At 40.3% G+C, this 14,731-nt stretch overlaps 2 protein-coding genes across 2 annotated transcripts; one reads left to right on the forward strand and one right to left on the reverse strand.

Moving 5' to 3' along the window:
• The first annotated feature begins 6 nt into the window (after positions 1–6).
• CNOT8 (CCR4-NOT transcription complex subunit 8) lies at positions 7–6,447 on the forward strand. The gene is made up of 6 exons (XM_003210369.4): positions 7–333; positions 1,890–2,083; positions 3,397–3,558; positions 3,920–4,064; positions 4,691–4,801; positions 5,114–6,447. The coding sequence occupies exons 1-6, from the start codon at positions 217–219 to the stop codon at positions 5,261–5,263; spliced, it is 879 nt and encodes a 292-aa protein (XP_003210417.1). The 5' UTR covers positions 7–216; the 3' UTR covers positions 5,264–6,447.
• A 678-nt stretch (positions 6,448–7,125) lies between these two features.
• Positions 7,126–14,711, reverse strand: LOC104915510 (gem-associated protein 5-like). The gene is made up of 11 exons (XM_010726420.3): positions 14,510–14,711; positions 13,821–13,916; positions 13,404–13,541; positions 12,708–12,870; positions 12,419–12,538; positions 11,891–12,101; positions 11,001–11,258; positions 10,303–10,465; positions 9,323–9,899; positions 8,952–9,042; positions 7,126–7,848 (listed from the first exon to the last, which is right to left on the reverse strand). The coding sequence occupies exons 1-11, from the start codon at positions 14,691–14,693 to the stop codon at positions 7,693–7,695; spliced, it is 2,157 nt and encodes a 718-aa protein (XP_010724722.2). The 5' UTR covers positions 14,694–14,711; the 3' UTR covers positions 7,126–7,692.
• Positions 14,712–14,731: the final 20 nt, after the last annotated feature.

Raw genomic sequence — 14,731 nt, forward strand, 5'->3', positions numbered from 1 at the left:
GGGCGGCCGTTGGCGGAGGCTGCCGAGCCCTGCGGACGTTGGGCTGCGGTGATGCCGTGGAGGCGCGCCGTACCGTGCTGGCTCGTTCCTTTTTGTAGCTCTTTCTTCACGCCGTTCCGTCTGTTCGCTGCAGCACGCTGATTAGATCGCACGGCTCGCGGCTGTACGCTGCCATCTGAAGGCGGGGGGAGCTGGCTGTGCCCTGGGCCCGGCAGGATGCCAGCAGCCCTGGCGGAGAACAGCCAGGTGATCTGTGAGGTGTGGGCCAACAACCTGGAGGAAGAGATGAGAAAAATCCGAGAGATTGTGCTGAGTTACAGCTACATCGCAATGGTAAATGCTTCGTGCTTGACCTGTTTGTCTTATTCAGGAAATAGGGGCATGTGATAGTTGGACCAAGAGATCTTTTCCTATGTCGATGATTCTGTGGTGCTTCTTGAGTGAGAAGTGATTTCCCTCATCCCTTATCAAACAAAAATAGCAGTTAATTGGTGAAATATTAGGAAGCTCATCACTAGAGAAACGTACCAGAACGTAGTGTGTCTTGTCTTCGTTCTGGTTTGATGGAAAGCAAGAGAAGAGAGAGACCACCTTAAAAAAGGGAATTAATTGAATATCAGCATGTATTAGTTTGTACAGTAGAAGGTGTGGGGTTCAGGTGTATAAATCTTTAGATTCCTCAGCATATTTGTTCTGCAAATTTCTTGCCCGTTTTGGCTGTGGAAATTGACATGAAACTGTAGGACAAGAAACCTCCAAGTGACAACTTGTTAGCACAGGTGGCTCTTTTTTAGTGTGCTCACATGTTGATCGTTCCAGGAGAAGAATATTCTGGCTGTAGATATGACAGCGCATTTCAGGAAGTTTTATTTCAGAGCAGCAGAACATCCTCCAGATGGGAGGAATCCCTTTCTGCTCTTAAAGTCTGTATCTGCTTGGCAGGAGCCAGGCACTCACATAGCCAACTGAGTTATGATACTCTTCTGTTATGACAGCTTTGACTGAGGATGCTAAATTCAAAGATAAGAGAGAATTCTGTAATAAAAGCATGACATAAAAATACACGTGCCTTCAGAGTGCATAGAATTCAGTGCAGAACAAAGTTGTGTAAGTAAGCTGTAAACATATATGTATATATTTAATTGTATGTTGATTGGAAATGAACTGCCTTGCTTCAATATACTTTCTGTTTCATCTCCCTCTGGCCTGTTTGCCTGTTGTAATTGCTGTGCTGTAAGAGTGGGTGCAGGAAGATGTGCAAGGGAGAAATTCTCTCATGTACTGGATCCTCTGTGAAAGTTTTTGTGTGTGCTGTAGTCAACAGATGTTATTTGACTTGAGAGTAGGAATTAGCATGGTTGCTTTGTTGTTAAGGTCTGTCTTGATTTGCAGCAATTTCTATCAGTGTAGGTATAGGCTATTATTTTTTTTTTTAGTAACTACAAAGTTTACCATGATCTGTACTGGTGAGAGTGCTGAATTTAACTTACATTTAGAACTTGAAAGAACACTATATATATTTTTTTAAACAAATAATTTTCAGTAGATATGAGGAAAATAAGATGATTAGTCCCTTGGGAGTAAGAGATGCTTAAATGATGCAGTAGCTTATGCTGGGTGATTTTATGACATCTTTGTTTTGGAAAGAAACAAAACTACAGGAAAGGTTACCCGTGGGAAGTGAATGAGTGCCATCGGCTGACAAATGATGTAGGTTTTATTTTAGTTCTGACTTGTAGCGGTTTGAAGTCCATACTAGAATATGAAATGGGATTTAAAATAAGTGTTTTTAATAGAAGAACTCACAGATTGCAGTATTGAGACCTGCAGGTGTGGAACAGAGTATATTCCTGCCAGAATATGGGATAAGATTTCCTCTTCTTTTCTAGGACACGGAGTTTCCTGGGGTTGTTGTAAGGCCCATTGGTGAATTCCGCAGTTCCATTGACTATCAGTATCAGCTTCTTCGGTGTAACGTTGATCTTCTGAAAATTATCCAGCTGGGCCTGACTTTCACAAATGAGAAAGGAGAATATCCTTCTGGGATCAACACCTGGCAGTTTAACTTCAAGTTCAACCTTACGTGAGTCTTCTGTGCCAGGGAGCAATATCTGCTTCCAGTGCTGCAGTGTGCTTGTCTTCGGAAAATGCAGAAATCCTTTTGTTCATTACTAGTAGTTGGTTCTGAGCATTGAAAATTGAGATACCAGAGCAGATCATGTGAGGCTGAGTTTTGGCATGACAGGAATTGTAGTATTTCTGGAATAATGTTACAATCTTAAACTTTACATGGTTTTTATATATTTCCCTATATTTTATGTAATCAGTTAAATGCATATGTAAATCTGTGTCTTTCTGCTAAATAAAAGTGGATGTGTCATTCTCAGCAAAAAGGAAAATGCCCCTTTACAGAGCTTTGCTAAAGTGTAAACTGGCATCTAAAAATTATCACACGTGTTTGGGATAAGTAATCTTGTTAAAGTGAGTGTGGCAGTTCTTGACACTTCCACACTATGATTTCCTGGGCTGCAGTTGAAGCAAGTTTATTTATCTCTTCCTGTGTAATTATAAAGAGAAGTTCAGCATTTATGCCACAAAAGCTGCCTGCAAATAGAGAGTTTCCCTGGCAGAAGTGCATTTCCTTTGGGAATCAGTATTATTGTGAAACAGAACATTCCCAAAAAACTGTTCAGATAAGCTGATCACACTGCTCTTGAAAACAGAAGTTGCAGTGTTTACTTCCACAACTCTCTCAGCCTCTTAAAAGCATTTAAGTCATTACAAAGAGGTTTTGACACTGTGGACCCTATCTGACTCAAAATATGAGTTTTGTTCTGTGTTGTCATGTCCCCCACCTCCAGATGGAGCTTAGGAGTATAAAACTCGGGTGCCTGCTCAGCTCTCCTCCAAGCTTATCATCACTCATCTCTGTAGTCAAGTATTATGCAATTTTGTTTACTCTCTAAGATAGAATTGCAGATAATAATAAAGTAATATAATGCTGTAATGTGAAAAATAAAACATAGACAGCAGTGGTGCTTTAGAGGTGTGTGTCTTCCTCTTTGGGATGACTTCCCTTTTCTCTCCCATCATCTGTGGTATTTCCATTACCTCAGTGGTATTTGTCACAATGTCAGTTCTATGGAGGTGCATTCTTCGGATTTGGCAGTAGCAACAGAATGAATATTCGGTTAGGGTTGCAGAATATCTTGTTAAATGCATAAGAGTAATGGTATTAAAAGTGATTGGAGTTTTCTAGAGACACAAACATGGAGCTCAGAGATGGACAGTCTGCAGGTCGCTCTGATTTTCCAAAATGCGACGTGTGGGAAATCTTCCTGAAATGAGCCTGACTTGTTAGCACCTTGACTACAAAGCTCTGCTTTTCTCCTTCAGGGAGGATATGTACTCTCAGGATTCCATAGACCTCCTCGCAAGCTCTGGGCTGCAGTTCCAGAAGCATGAAGAAGAAGGAATCGATACCCTGCATTTTGCTGAGTTGCTCATGACTTCGGGGGTCGTCCTTAGTGACAGTGTGAAATGGCTGTCGTTTCACAGGTAGGTCTGATGATCACTGTGCTACAGAATGAGATGCCTCCTTTTGGCTTAAATACCGCTGCTTTGGACCATGGAGTCTGACACAGATTTTAACGAGCTGAATTTTAGCAGCTGTGCAGTTCTTAATGTAAGATTGAAATTGTAAAGGCGAACTTTAAGCACACTTGGTGCTTCATTTTATATCAGCATTTATTTTGATCTGCATTTTGTGCATGTGTTGCTTGCTAGTTCTTCTGCTGTTGCAGTCTTCCTCTATGGAAAAGAAGGTCGTAAGTGTAGAAAAACACTCTCTTGCAACTGATTTAACACTAATACCAGCTGAGTATAGGTATTTATCAGGTTTCTTTATGTTTGTTTGCAGTGGTTATGACTTCGGCTACATGGTGAAGCTGTTGACAGATTCCAGGTTACCTGAAGAGGAACATGAATTTTTCCATATATTGAACCTTTTCTTCCCATCTATCTATGATGTAAAATACTTAATGAAGAGCTGCAAAAACCTCAAGGTAATTTTGTCCTTGATGCAAACAAGGGGTGGATGGACAACACCCCTGCACATGTGCAGGAAGCCAAATGACAGAACTGTTTTCTCTCTAAACTGGAGCATCAAATCCAGTAGTCACACAGAGACACTTAAGGCTAAGTTTGTATCTAATATCTAATAGGTACTACCTCCCCAGTTATAAGCTTGTCAATATGTTTATTATATACAGAATATTCATATAACCACATGTATCTTTTTTTTTTTTTCCCCTGTACGAAGTGGAGTATTTTTGTCTTATGTGAACTATTCCATGACTTCATTAATTGCTAGGCACTCAGAGGGTTGAAAATTATTTATGTACTGAATCACAGCCTTGGTTCAGGAAAGGGTGGGAAAGGTGCAGCATTTGTAACCTGTGACTGTACCCGCAGTCATCTCGTGTATCTGCAACAGGAAAGCAAGGTACCTAAATTTGAACAGAGTATTTCTGCATTCTTGAACAATATTTATCATTGTATTTCACTCATAGCTGGGGTGTGTATATTGCTGGAATCTCATACAGTATTTAACAGTTGTGTTCTGGAGAAGTGTTGCACTTACGGTAAGACACAGATGTTTAGAAAATAAACTCATCTGTTTTCATTGCAGGGCGGCCTTCAAGAAGTGGCAGATCAACTGGATTTGCAGCGAATTGGAAGACAACACCAGGCAGGATCAGACTCTCTTCTCACAGGAATGGCATTCTTCAGAATGAAAGAGGTAATGCAGTGCTCTTTTTGGTTCTCCTTTCTCCAGTCTCTAACCATCAGCATCAATACAAACCATGTGTTTTTGGTGGTGTTTTTCTTTTTGAGCCTTGTGAGTATCACACTTCGAAATGGTCAGTAATAAAGATTGTTTATAGCGGCACAGAATCTTTCCCTTTATTCTTCCTTCCAGTCTGTCTTACTGCCTATGCCGAATCCTAGAGGTGGTTGACTTCAGATGAGCTCTTTAATTAAGATTAGGTGCTTTCCAGTTTAGAGGAACAATTAATAATTTCTCTTCCTTTTTTTTTGTTCCCCTCCGCAGTTGTTTTTTGAGGATACGATTGATGATGCAAAGTATTGTGGGCGGCTGTATGGTCTTGGCACAGGAGTGGCTCAGAAACAAAATGAAGATGTGGACTCAGCCCAGGAGAAAATGAGCATTTTGGCTATTATCAACAACATGCAGCCATGATAGGTGGTAGCCCTCAGCAGAGTGTGGTTACTATATTGGCAGCTGCTGTCCTCACCCATTTTCCCTAGTGGTGTCTCAAAAGGCACAGTACACAATCTCTGGAAGGCCTGCAGTTTTGCTGAAGAGCTGCGTCTTCATTTGAAACTTTGGACAGAGTTGACTAAATTCCTAATGCCAGCATTTGTGATTTGCCATCTTTTTAATACGAAGGGCAAAAGACAGAAACTACTGTGTATACCTCTGTTTTTTTCCTCTTTATACTGTACAGAATCTGCAAGGAGGACTTAACTGTGTAATAATATTCCTTTAAGACAAGGACCTGGAAATCCAGTGAAGTCAGCCACAGACGTGCACATAAACTTGAAATTGTGCTTTAGAAAGCTTATTTTAAAACTTCTGCATGTTGTGAGGGTGACAGCTTCACCTCATTTTTTGCTTATTTTATCTTTGCGTAGTCTGTGGAAAATATGCTCCCTTTGATCACTGCAGAGGTTTGGGAAAGGATAACATTAAAAACGATCCTTGCAGCTAAAACTATTTGGAGATTTGCTTTACAACAATGGGAACGGATATTACTTGAATCTGGAGTTGATTTGGTCAGCTTTATAGTTTTTTGCTTCTGTATGGTACAGGCTTGATCCATGCTGAGCCTTGGCTTAGTTCTTACAGGCGTTAAACTGTTCTAGATAGAGATTAAGAGGATCTAGAAATTAACTTTTGCTTGAGAACCTCTTGCCAGGACCAATATTCTGACTTCAGTCTTCTTCAACTTGACCTAGAAATTTTAGTCTCATTTTGACACAGTTAATTCAGAAAATGGATAAACTTTCCTCTTCCCTTTTTACTCCCCCCTTTTTACTCTACGCTTAACGACTTGCAAAACAGCTCTCCTTCTTTTCATTAAGAACATCTGAAACAGAGCTAGAGAATGGATGAACAATGCGGGATTCTGACACTTAAAAATCAAGCCATACTTTTTTTCTTCCTCAGCAGCTCTGTAATGACATTATTTAGGAAAAAAGAAAGTTTTGGATGGGGCAAACTTTAAAATTTTGACTTGGTCATGAATTTTAAACAAGCTTAAACAATTCATTACTAGGAACGAAGGTTTAGAGCTGGTATTTTGAAATGCTTGTAAATAGTACTTTGTTTTAAATTTTGTAAAATAAATTTTTTTAAACAAGGCTTTGTTTGGGAATTTTAGTACTTGATGGAACTCTGGAATCTGAACTCAAGAGATACCTGCATGCAAGAAAGGGAGGATGCTGAATTTTTTTTCTTCTACTGCTTAGGATATATGACTGGGATAGTTCTTGAAATTTGCTTTTATCAGCTGTTCTTCCATAAGCTTGAGCTTAAAATCTCTTTGGTGGACTTAGATTCTCTTTCTGACCTTTTGCTAGCTCAGCAAGCAGCTTAGCCACTTGAAATGACAAATCTATTTTGCTGATGTGTCCTGCATGAAATTTTCCTGCTTCAGCTCCACAATACCAATTCTTGCCTAAATGATAGGAGAGCTGTTTGGTTAAGCAGTAGCTCCCCCTCCTGGTTCGAGCAATTCCAAGTTAGTGGGAACAACTCACCAGGTTAATATTAATCTTTTGATACAACTCCCTCCTTTTACCTGCTGCTATTTGAATCATTTTACTTCTAGAAGCTACTGAGGCTCTTTACAGCCTTGTTCTTTCAGGAAGAAGTTTTTATGTTAAGATGGGAAAAATCTCTAGTAAACTGTAAAAATGGCCAAAACAGTGCATGTTCAGGACTGCAGGATCTAGGATCACTTTTGACACTTGAAGAGAGAACTTGTTACTGCCTCAAATTTATCCTCGCTATATTTAAAAACTAACAAACAAAACACAAAGCAACAAACACCTGCTTTATCAAGCATGTTCAATTTCTATTGTTCTAGCAGCAACAAAAATAACTACTTCTAATAGCATCTAATTAAATGCCCGTTCCTGCTTGTAGAAGACTTTATTTAAAGAAGGGAAAATAAACTCACACTTTTCTTAAGTACAACACTGGTTTAAAGGTCAGACTACTTGAAGGAACCATTATTTTCTTCAGAGGGCAGCTAGTGCTCTTCTGCTGGAAGACAGCTGCTCAAAACTATTTTGCATGTAAATTCTAAGAGATTTCCTTAGCATCACTTCCAGCAAATAAAAGACATATAAAACTCCTGTATAGAGTTTCAAGGCTGCAATCAACTACTTTTCAATTTCCTAACGCAATCTCATTAAGTAGTAGTTGATAACCATGAATATATGTATATAAACCCGATTTTTTTGTAATTTTATCCAAAACAGCAGTCATCAGTAACTATATCCGTAGAAACAAGCCTTCACTTTGAAGAAAGAACAGTCTTGGTGTTAATTGGTGCTAAGTAATTGTGAGCAGCTCAAAGGAGATGTGTCTGTCTCAAAAGGTCATGTCAAGAATTTCCTGACAGCCTTTCCATAAACGTCAGCACTACCATGTTTCCTAAGGAGATCCAATGCCTGTTCATGTAATTCAGGAGGACACTGGGCTCCAATGTGAAGGAGGACAAGGCAGCATTCCAGCACATCAGGGAACGGAAAGACCTGCACACAAGAAAAGAACACAAAGTGAGTCCACTCTTTCAGTTAGAATTGTTCTACTACCGCACATTCAAGCAGCTGCATCTAGAAACACTGCTTTACAGTATCTTATCTGGGAGAGAGTCATGAGTCAGATGGATTTTTTCCTCTTTTTCTAGGACAGTAGCACACATTTAACTTGGTTAAGTTTGCTCCCTTGTGCACAATCACTGTAAATATTTATATTATAGACGAGAGAGGGGATGATACGACCTAGAGACATGGTTTCCAATCTCACTGTGTTGTTTGAACAGTTTCTAATTAATAGTAGGCCATTTTATGCCTGACATTCATGACTTTACTATCAAAACTTTCTGTATATGAAATTACTGTACACAGCAAAGGATTGCTTTTAGAATACATGGGAAAGATTCATATAAGATTTCCCATTGAGTTGTCTCATGCAGAAACTTCATCTACATGTTCCAACTGCATGGAGAAAGTAATGCTTGAAGCAAGAATCAAACGCTGATGCCAGATATTAATTCTCTCAAAATTGCTGTGGGATTCGTTCAGGGAAAACGAGGGTGTTTCTGCCCACCTATATCAGCCAGCTTATATTTATATTAGCACCTTTATCCTACACATCTAGAGTGCAACTGTGGCACAAAGAAAGTCACTGCTCCTTCTGTATAAACAAAGGGAGTGTATGACTGTAGCTGAAATGCTGAGTCACAGCCTGAAGCAGTGATTGAGCACCTGGTGGAAGGCAGGGCCAGCAAAGGGGAGCTCAGGTGTATGCAATGCTCCTCAGAGACAGAAGAGGTGGAGCCAGGATGCATCCTTTCTCAGGCCTCATTTAAGGGTTGGCAGTGGAGGCAAAAGGATCCTGCTGGAGATCCCTGCATACCTGAAGCCTTCTAAATGTAAGTGATTTTTTTTTTTTTCCCTTTGTTTCTGTATCTACGGCTGCTGTGTTTGGGCTTCTCATTTACTGCATCCTAGGGCTTTGCCACCCCACTATTACTGCTGTGCTTTCCATCAAGTTATAGCATTACAATGATTTAAAAAAAGGCTGTCCTCTTTCAGAATCTTTCAGAATTATACTACCTCTACTGAAAACTTACCTTTAAACTGTCTGGAAATTCTGCTAGTTTCTGCTTTGCTTCCAAGAGTCGCTTTGTTAGTTCAGGGAGGGTAATTGTTTCTTCATCTTTACTGTTAAGAAAAGAGCAGGTGTTATGAGTAACTGTTTTGTTTAAGTGACTGTGTAGCCTCCCTGCTATAATCAAACCCGCCTATTAAAAAGTCATTCAGCCATAGTAAGTTCACACACACAATAATGCCTTAGGGAAACGCAAGACTTCTTAGGCATACGTTCAGTGTCCCGGAGTGATCAGCATGAGGTTAGAAGTAATCTGAGCAAGTAAGAAATCCACTGCACAAACACAAACTAAAGAGCTGCCCTTCTCAATCCATCTCATGTTCTAAAGCTTACCGCTTGATCTGACTGCTGTCAGAGCATGGCTCATCCGATTCATTCTCTGAACTCTGCTGCACGTTGTTCTCATGGATACTTCCAGTTGTGCTTTCCTGGGGATTATTCCTCTGTTGCTGATGCTGGTGGATCATGTCTGCTAAAATTTTCTGGACCTCAGCTATATCTCTCTGTGTGCTCTGTAAAGCAGCAATCGCTTCTGAAAGGAGCACTTTGCAGCTGTTCAGTTTTGACTGTCTGTCTGCCAAATTGACTGAGTTAGTTTCCGAGTCGCTTTCTGTCTTGCATCTATTAAATTCAATTGTACTGCTGAGGTTTTCATCCATCTCAACTGCAGCTTGATCAGGAGTTTCTTCAGGAGAGGAGTGATCAGGAATGCAACTCTGCTCAAGAGCTGTCTGCTCAGTGGGACACAACACAGGATCCAAACCAGCCTTTTGCTTGGCAGAAGAACCTTTAGGTGGGTTCCACCACAGATCATACAGCAGTCCATAAGCCACAAAGCCCTCTAAACTTCTGCAAGCATCTAAACTTTGAGAATTTGTACTGTCCAGTTTGTCTCTCAGGTTCTCACAGCCTAATAATAAAAAAAGAAGTTACAAATATATTATAAGGATTTCCAAATAAAAAAGACCAGATCTAGTAACTGAATGGCTGTACAGGAGACTCATAACAGAGATTCAGATGCCAGCAGAGTGACTCTGGAAGCAGAAAAGCAAAAGCAGACATCTTTGCCATCTTTTTAAACACAGTAATCTCTTCTAGCTAGCATGAGACTGCATCTTCTTATCGTCCATAGTCAACTCCCTTGTGTCCTAAATCACTAGGATATTCACATGATCAAGAGCTACAGGTGAATGCACTGCATAGTCTGGAGAATAAAGGGAAGAACAACAAAGGATGTAATGGATACATAGCTCTGCTTACGAGGAAGATTCTTATATTTGTCACTGCCAGGAGATGTACAAGAAGAGACGTACCTTCAGGAAGGAAAATACTGCAAATTTCTTGCATCAGAGTAAAATTGCCAGCATCGTAACTACGGGCCACGGCACCAAGAATACTTTTCACTGTCTCATCCCAGGCAGCAGCCTGGTAGCTCAGTGCTGCGAGGGTCAGGTCGTGGGAGATATAGAAAAGCACCTACAGGAAGCAGCAGAGAGCACAGTTCATAGTTATACTGCTAAGTAGGAATGACTTGCTAGTTAAAACTATTACAGAAAAGTCCAGAAACACATCACAACCAAGAGAAATTTTAACAGTGATGTAACTTACATAGTTTTCTTTATGTAGGAAATCAGAGCATCTTTACATGACTTGTCACTGTAATTATCAGCAACTGTGCTTGCCTCTGTCCTCTTAAGTGGCTGTGAGTTACACCAATGGTCAGTGACTCAGTGAGGTCAGAGAGAAGAGCTGCAGGAGCATCAGTCTATGACCATACCTGGACTCTACAATATCTGTAACAACAAGCATCCTGGTCTCTCCTGACAGTTCTAAACAAAATCTTGCTGGGGGAAGCTGTCCCGGCTGTCTTATCATTAACTCTCCCTGACTGTAACCTCATCCTGTATCAGAAAGCAGTCTCCTGGAAACAGCTCACAGGACACCACAGAGGGGCTGTGGGGCTGCACATGCCATAGGGAGGCTTGGTGTGTACAGACTTAAGTCCAATTACCTGCTTTGGGTGAGTGTGGCTGGTAGAAGGAGGATGCTTAATACTGCGCAGTTGCTCCTGTGCACATGTGGCTTTTTCAGTGGTGTCCATGCCTAGGACCTTCTGCCATACTTCTATCGCCATGTCGAAAAAGGAGGCATCTCTGTTCAGCTCCCAGCTGTGATAACAAGGAGGCACAGGGCTCCTTCGATTACAGGGATTTCTTTCGCTAAGGCACTTACAAAGCAGTTCGTTGAGGCAGAAAACAAGTCTTTGCCCCTTTAACAAGAGAAGAAAAGAAGAGCATTGAGCTGAAAAAAAATCTCTTACTGACTACACCAAGTGGCTAAATTAAAGACACAGCTAGTAGCAGACTGCTAGTGATAGCATACTTCACTACTATAGCTCCAAAGGAAAAATTACTGACAGAGGCTCTAAGGTCAGAAGGAAACATCAAAACAGGCTAAGGTAACATTCTGCTTCTCAGTCCGTGCTATAAGAAATTCTTGGATTAAGCCTCAGCAGGAGATACTCATTCATTTAATGTAAACAACGAACACTCTTTTACCTTTTTTATTATGATCAATATTATGTCCTAAAAAAGAAATCTGCACTATATAATTAACAAAAAAAACCCCACCACAATAAACCAAAGCAAAAACAAGCAGAAGAACCTTCTGAACTACCTGTAGCATGCATTGAGCCTCCTTATCATAGGCCCTTTTTCTCTGCAAAGATGCATGGTTTTTTGAAGTGTCGCTACAATAAACTTCTAGAAAAATCTTTTGAGGCAAAACAAACTCAGGGCTACCAGTGGATTGTTGATACACAGGAAGAGCTGTAAAATTAGTCAAGTTAATCTGGAGACAGACAGTGCTAAAATAAAGCAGAAAGGAAAGAACAAGACTCACAAATAAAGTTTTCTGTTGCTGAAGGACTTCCTGTGCTCCAACCCAGTTCCTGGATAACAGCATTTCTTGGGCACATCTGAAAGACAAACTTGCTGACAATTCCTCCTCTCCAGATATCAGAGCAAGCTCAGCAGCAGTTTTAAGGGATGCTGCATCCCCCTTCTTTGCCAGCACTTTAACTGCATCGTAGGGTGAGGAAGCACCCAGATAACTGAAAAGAGAAAAAAGCAAATTGACTCTAGGTCCCAAAGCCTAATAGTCCAGAATGAAACTGCTAGTGTTATGTACACAATGCATGGCGTAGAAGAGTAATACAAATAAATAGATTCAAGAGACAAAAATTAGTGCCTCTGTCTGGATTTCAGCAGAATTCTTCTCAGAAGTGTGAAAAATCCAAAAATGCCAGAGCCAAAATCATCATCAAGGCAAAACCAGTGTGCTATTCCAGACCAAAATATTCTAAATATTATTAACAGGTAATTACAAATGTGAAGCTCTCAATTCTGTCTTCTTACTATTAACACTTACCATTTGGCAGCCATGGAATAATGACCATCTTTCTCTAATAGAGCTGCCCAACTGGTGTAGAGATCCTTCAGAATTGGATCTTCTGGACGCAACCGGGCCTTAGCAATTACAATTGCTTCCCTAATGCACATAAGAGAAACCAGACAGAAGATTGATTGTATTAAAAATACATAAATACCTTCTCCTTTCATAAAGGAATCATTTCTTACATTTAAAAAGAAACTACCTCAAGTATTTTATGGAAAACAAAAAACAAACAAACAAAAACAGAAGAAAAAAAATCTAAAACACAAACATGCAACAACCTGTAAAATTATTCACTTTCAGGAGCTCGACAGCTTCATACACCTTATGAATGGACAGAAGATGGGAGGCAGCCTTCACGTATTGCTCCTGGAAACACAGCTGCTTTGCAAAGGCTTCTACTGTCCAAACCCAAGCCTGATATCCAACTGCAAAAGAGAAAGCAATAAAATTACAGGCAAAAAAACTAAAACACAAAAAATTCATTGGTTTCTTCAAGAATTCATTGGTTTCTTCAGCATGCACTTTCTTTGCTCCCACTTAGGTATTTTTTCATCTTTCTAATGCAAGCTACTTGAGGCAACAAAACAGGACAAAGCTTGGACTTGAACACAACTGTAGGACTTCACTAGCAGTAAAATAAAAGTACATTTAAACCAACAGCGAGCCAGGACTGCTACATATTACAAAGCACCATCTTTGCCCTTGGAGTACAGCCTGCTTCTCTGAAAAGTCCCAAAGGAAATCTCTTTATTTTCTGCTGTGCTAATCTAAGGCTGCTTGTGGGAACATCCAGGCTTTGTCATAAATAGAATTTGTTTTGTATTTGATTTTTGTCATCATACTGTTAAAGAAGAAACTGCTATCCAATCCAGAAGAGAAATGAGTTTCCAATCTAAAACAACGAGGTGAAATTTGGCGACTAATTCCATCTGCTTATGTGTCACATGAGCAAACGTACCCATGGGTGAGATTGCTACCAGCTGGTCTGTCAGTTCTCCCCTCTCAGCAGCTGCCTGGAGTACACCCTTCATGTCTCCTTTCCACAACATGAGCTGTTGAAACAGCTCTGGATGTCCATTCTCCAAGTGGTATTTTCCTGTTTGAAGTAAACAAGCTTCTTAGTTATCTTTCAACATGAGTGCACCAGCATTATTTGACACAGTAAAATACCTTGACATAAATTAGCTTGTTCAGGCTTAAAGCATTTTAGGTTTGTGTTTGAAAGCTCTAAAAACTGTTTGGGAAAAGTAAGCCTTTTGTTCTTTTCGAACAGACTTGCATTCTTAATCCTGCACTTATATATGCATTAGAAGTTTTGTTCTTGAATATCACAGTGACAATGGACATACTGCCCAACTGGGCTCGTTCCACTTACCTTCCACATCAATCATGTTGTGCAGAGAAGCTCTGTCTGTGAACAGCCCCAAGTGGATGCGATTCTGGAGGTCAGGGGACACATCTTCATTATGATCTAAGACAGATAAAGAGCATGACCATTTAGGATTTGGTATAACAGGGGAAACGAGGACGTGCCAAGTCAGTATACTGCTCTACTACTCTCAGCTACTGCAAATATTTCTGTCTTCCACTTCCTTTACAGCAGATTTAAGAAGCTTGTGCATTTGCAGATTGTCACTCAGAACTTAGATCTAAGTTTGAATAGAAGAACTGTGTGTGTGCAGGACATTTACTCCAAATCAAACATAGGAAATTCCCTTGGAATGATCTGAATCTAGGGAAAAATATTGTGATGATAAAAACATCTTCCTGACGACTTATTTTCCCTTTCACCTTCTGAAGGAGAAAAAAAAAACCCAAGCTATACAATCTTACCCTATCTCTATAATGCAGAATCCTAAACAAAACCTGTCTGGAGTGTCTACAGAGTGCCACAGCACTACAAGAGATGTTAGACATGTAGATCACCATTTCAAAACTTAATGTCAAGTTGTCCAGATCAAGACCTTGGATTCATGACATGCTTCTCAATACTTTAGAGCACCTTCCCTCTAAGCATTTTACCTAGCTGATCAGAGAGGGGAAGCTACAGTTTAAGTCTGATACCTTTGGTTTTCAGACACGTTGCCAGCCTCAAGCAATCCTGATGCAATTCATCTTTTGATCTGTGATCCATGGATGTGCTGAAGGGTAAAAGAGAGCGAGGTTTCCTCTTCTTCAGAGAGGCATCAGGAGCTGAAAAACCAATACATTCACTCACTGCTGCACAGAGAAAGCAGAACTCTGACATGCAAAAAAGCAAACAAAAACCAGCCTACCTGTTCTTCA

This window comes from Meleagris gallopavo (assembly GCF_000146605.3).
Source record: "Meleagris gallopavo isolate NT-WF06-2002-E0010 breed Aviagen turkey brand Nicholas breeding stock chromosome 15 unlocalized genomic scaffold, Turkey_5.1 Chr15_random_deg7180001689758, whole genome shotgun sequence".
NCBI lineage: Eukaryota > Metazoa > Chordata > Aves > Galliformes > Phasianidae > Meleagris > Meleagris gallopavo.

Coding starts and splice junctions, on each gene's coding strand:
- CNOT8 (XM_003210369.4), top strand. CDS start 217: ATGCCAGCAGCCCTGGCGGAGAACAGCCAGGTGATCTGTGAGGTGTGG. Junction 334..1,889: donor GTTACAGCTACATCGCAATG/GTAAATGCTTCG, acceptor CTTCTTTTCTAG/GACACGGAGTTTCCTGGGGT. Junction 4,065..4,690: donor AGAGCTGCAAAAACCTCAAG/GTAATTTTGTCC, acceptor TTTTCATTGCAG/GGCGGCCTTCAAGAAGTGGC.
- LOC104915510 (XM_010726420.3), bottom strand. CDS start 14,693: ATGTCAGAGTTCTGCTTTCTCTGTGCAGCAGTGAGTGAATGTATTGGT. Junction 12,871..13,403: donor GGTAGCAATCTCACCCATGG/GTACGTTTGCTC, acceptor TCTCTTTTGCAG/TTGGATATCAGGCTTGGGTT. Junction 12,539..12,707: donor ACAGGTTGTTGCATGTTTGT/GTTTTAGATTTT, acceptor TATGTGCATTAG/GGAAGCAATTGTAATTGCTA.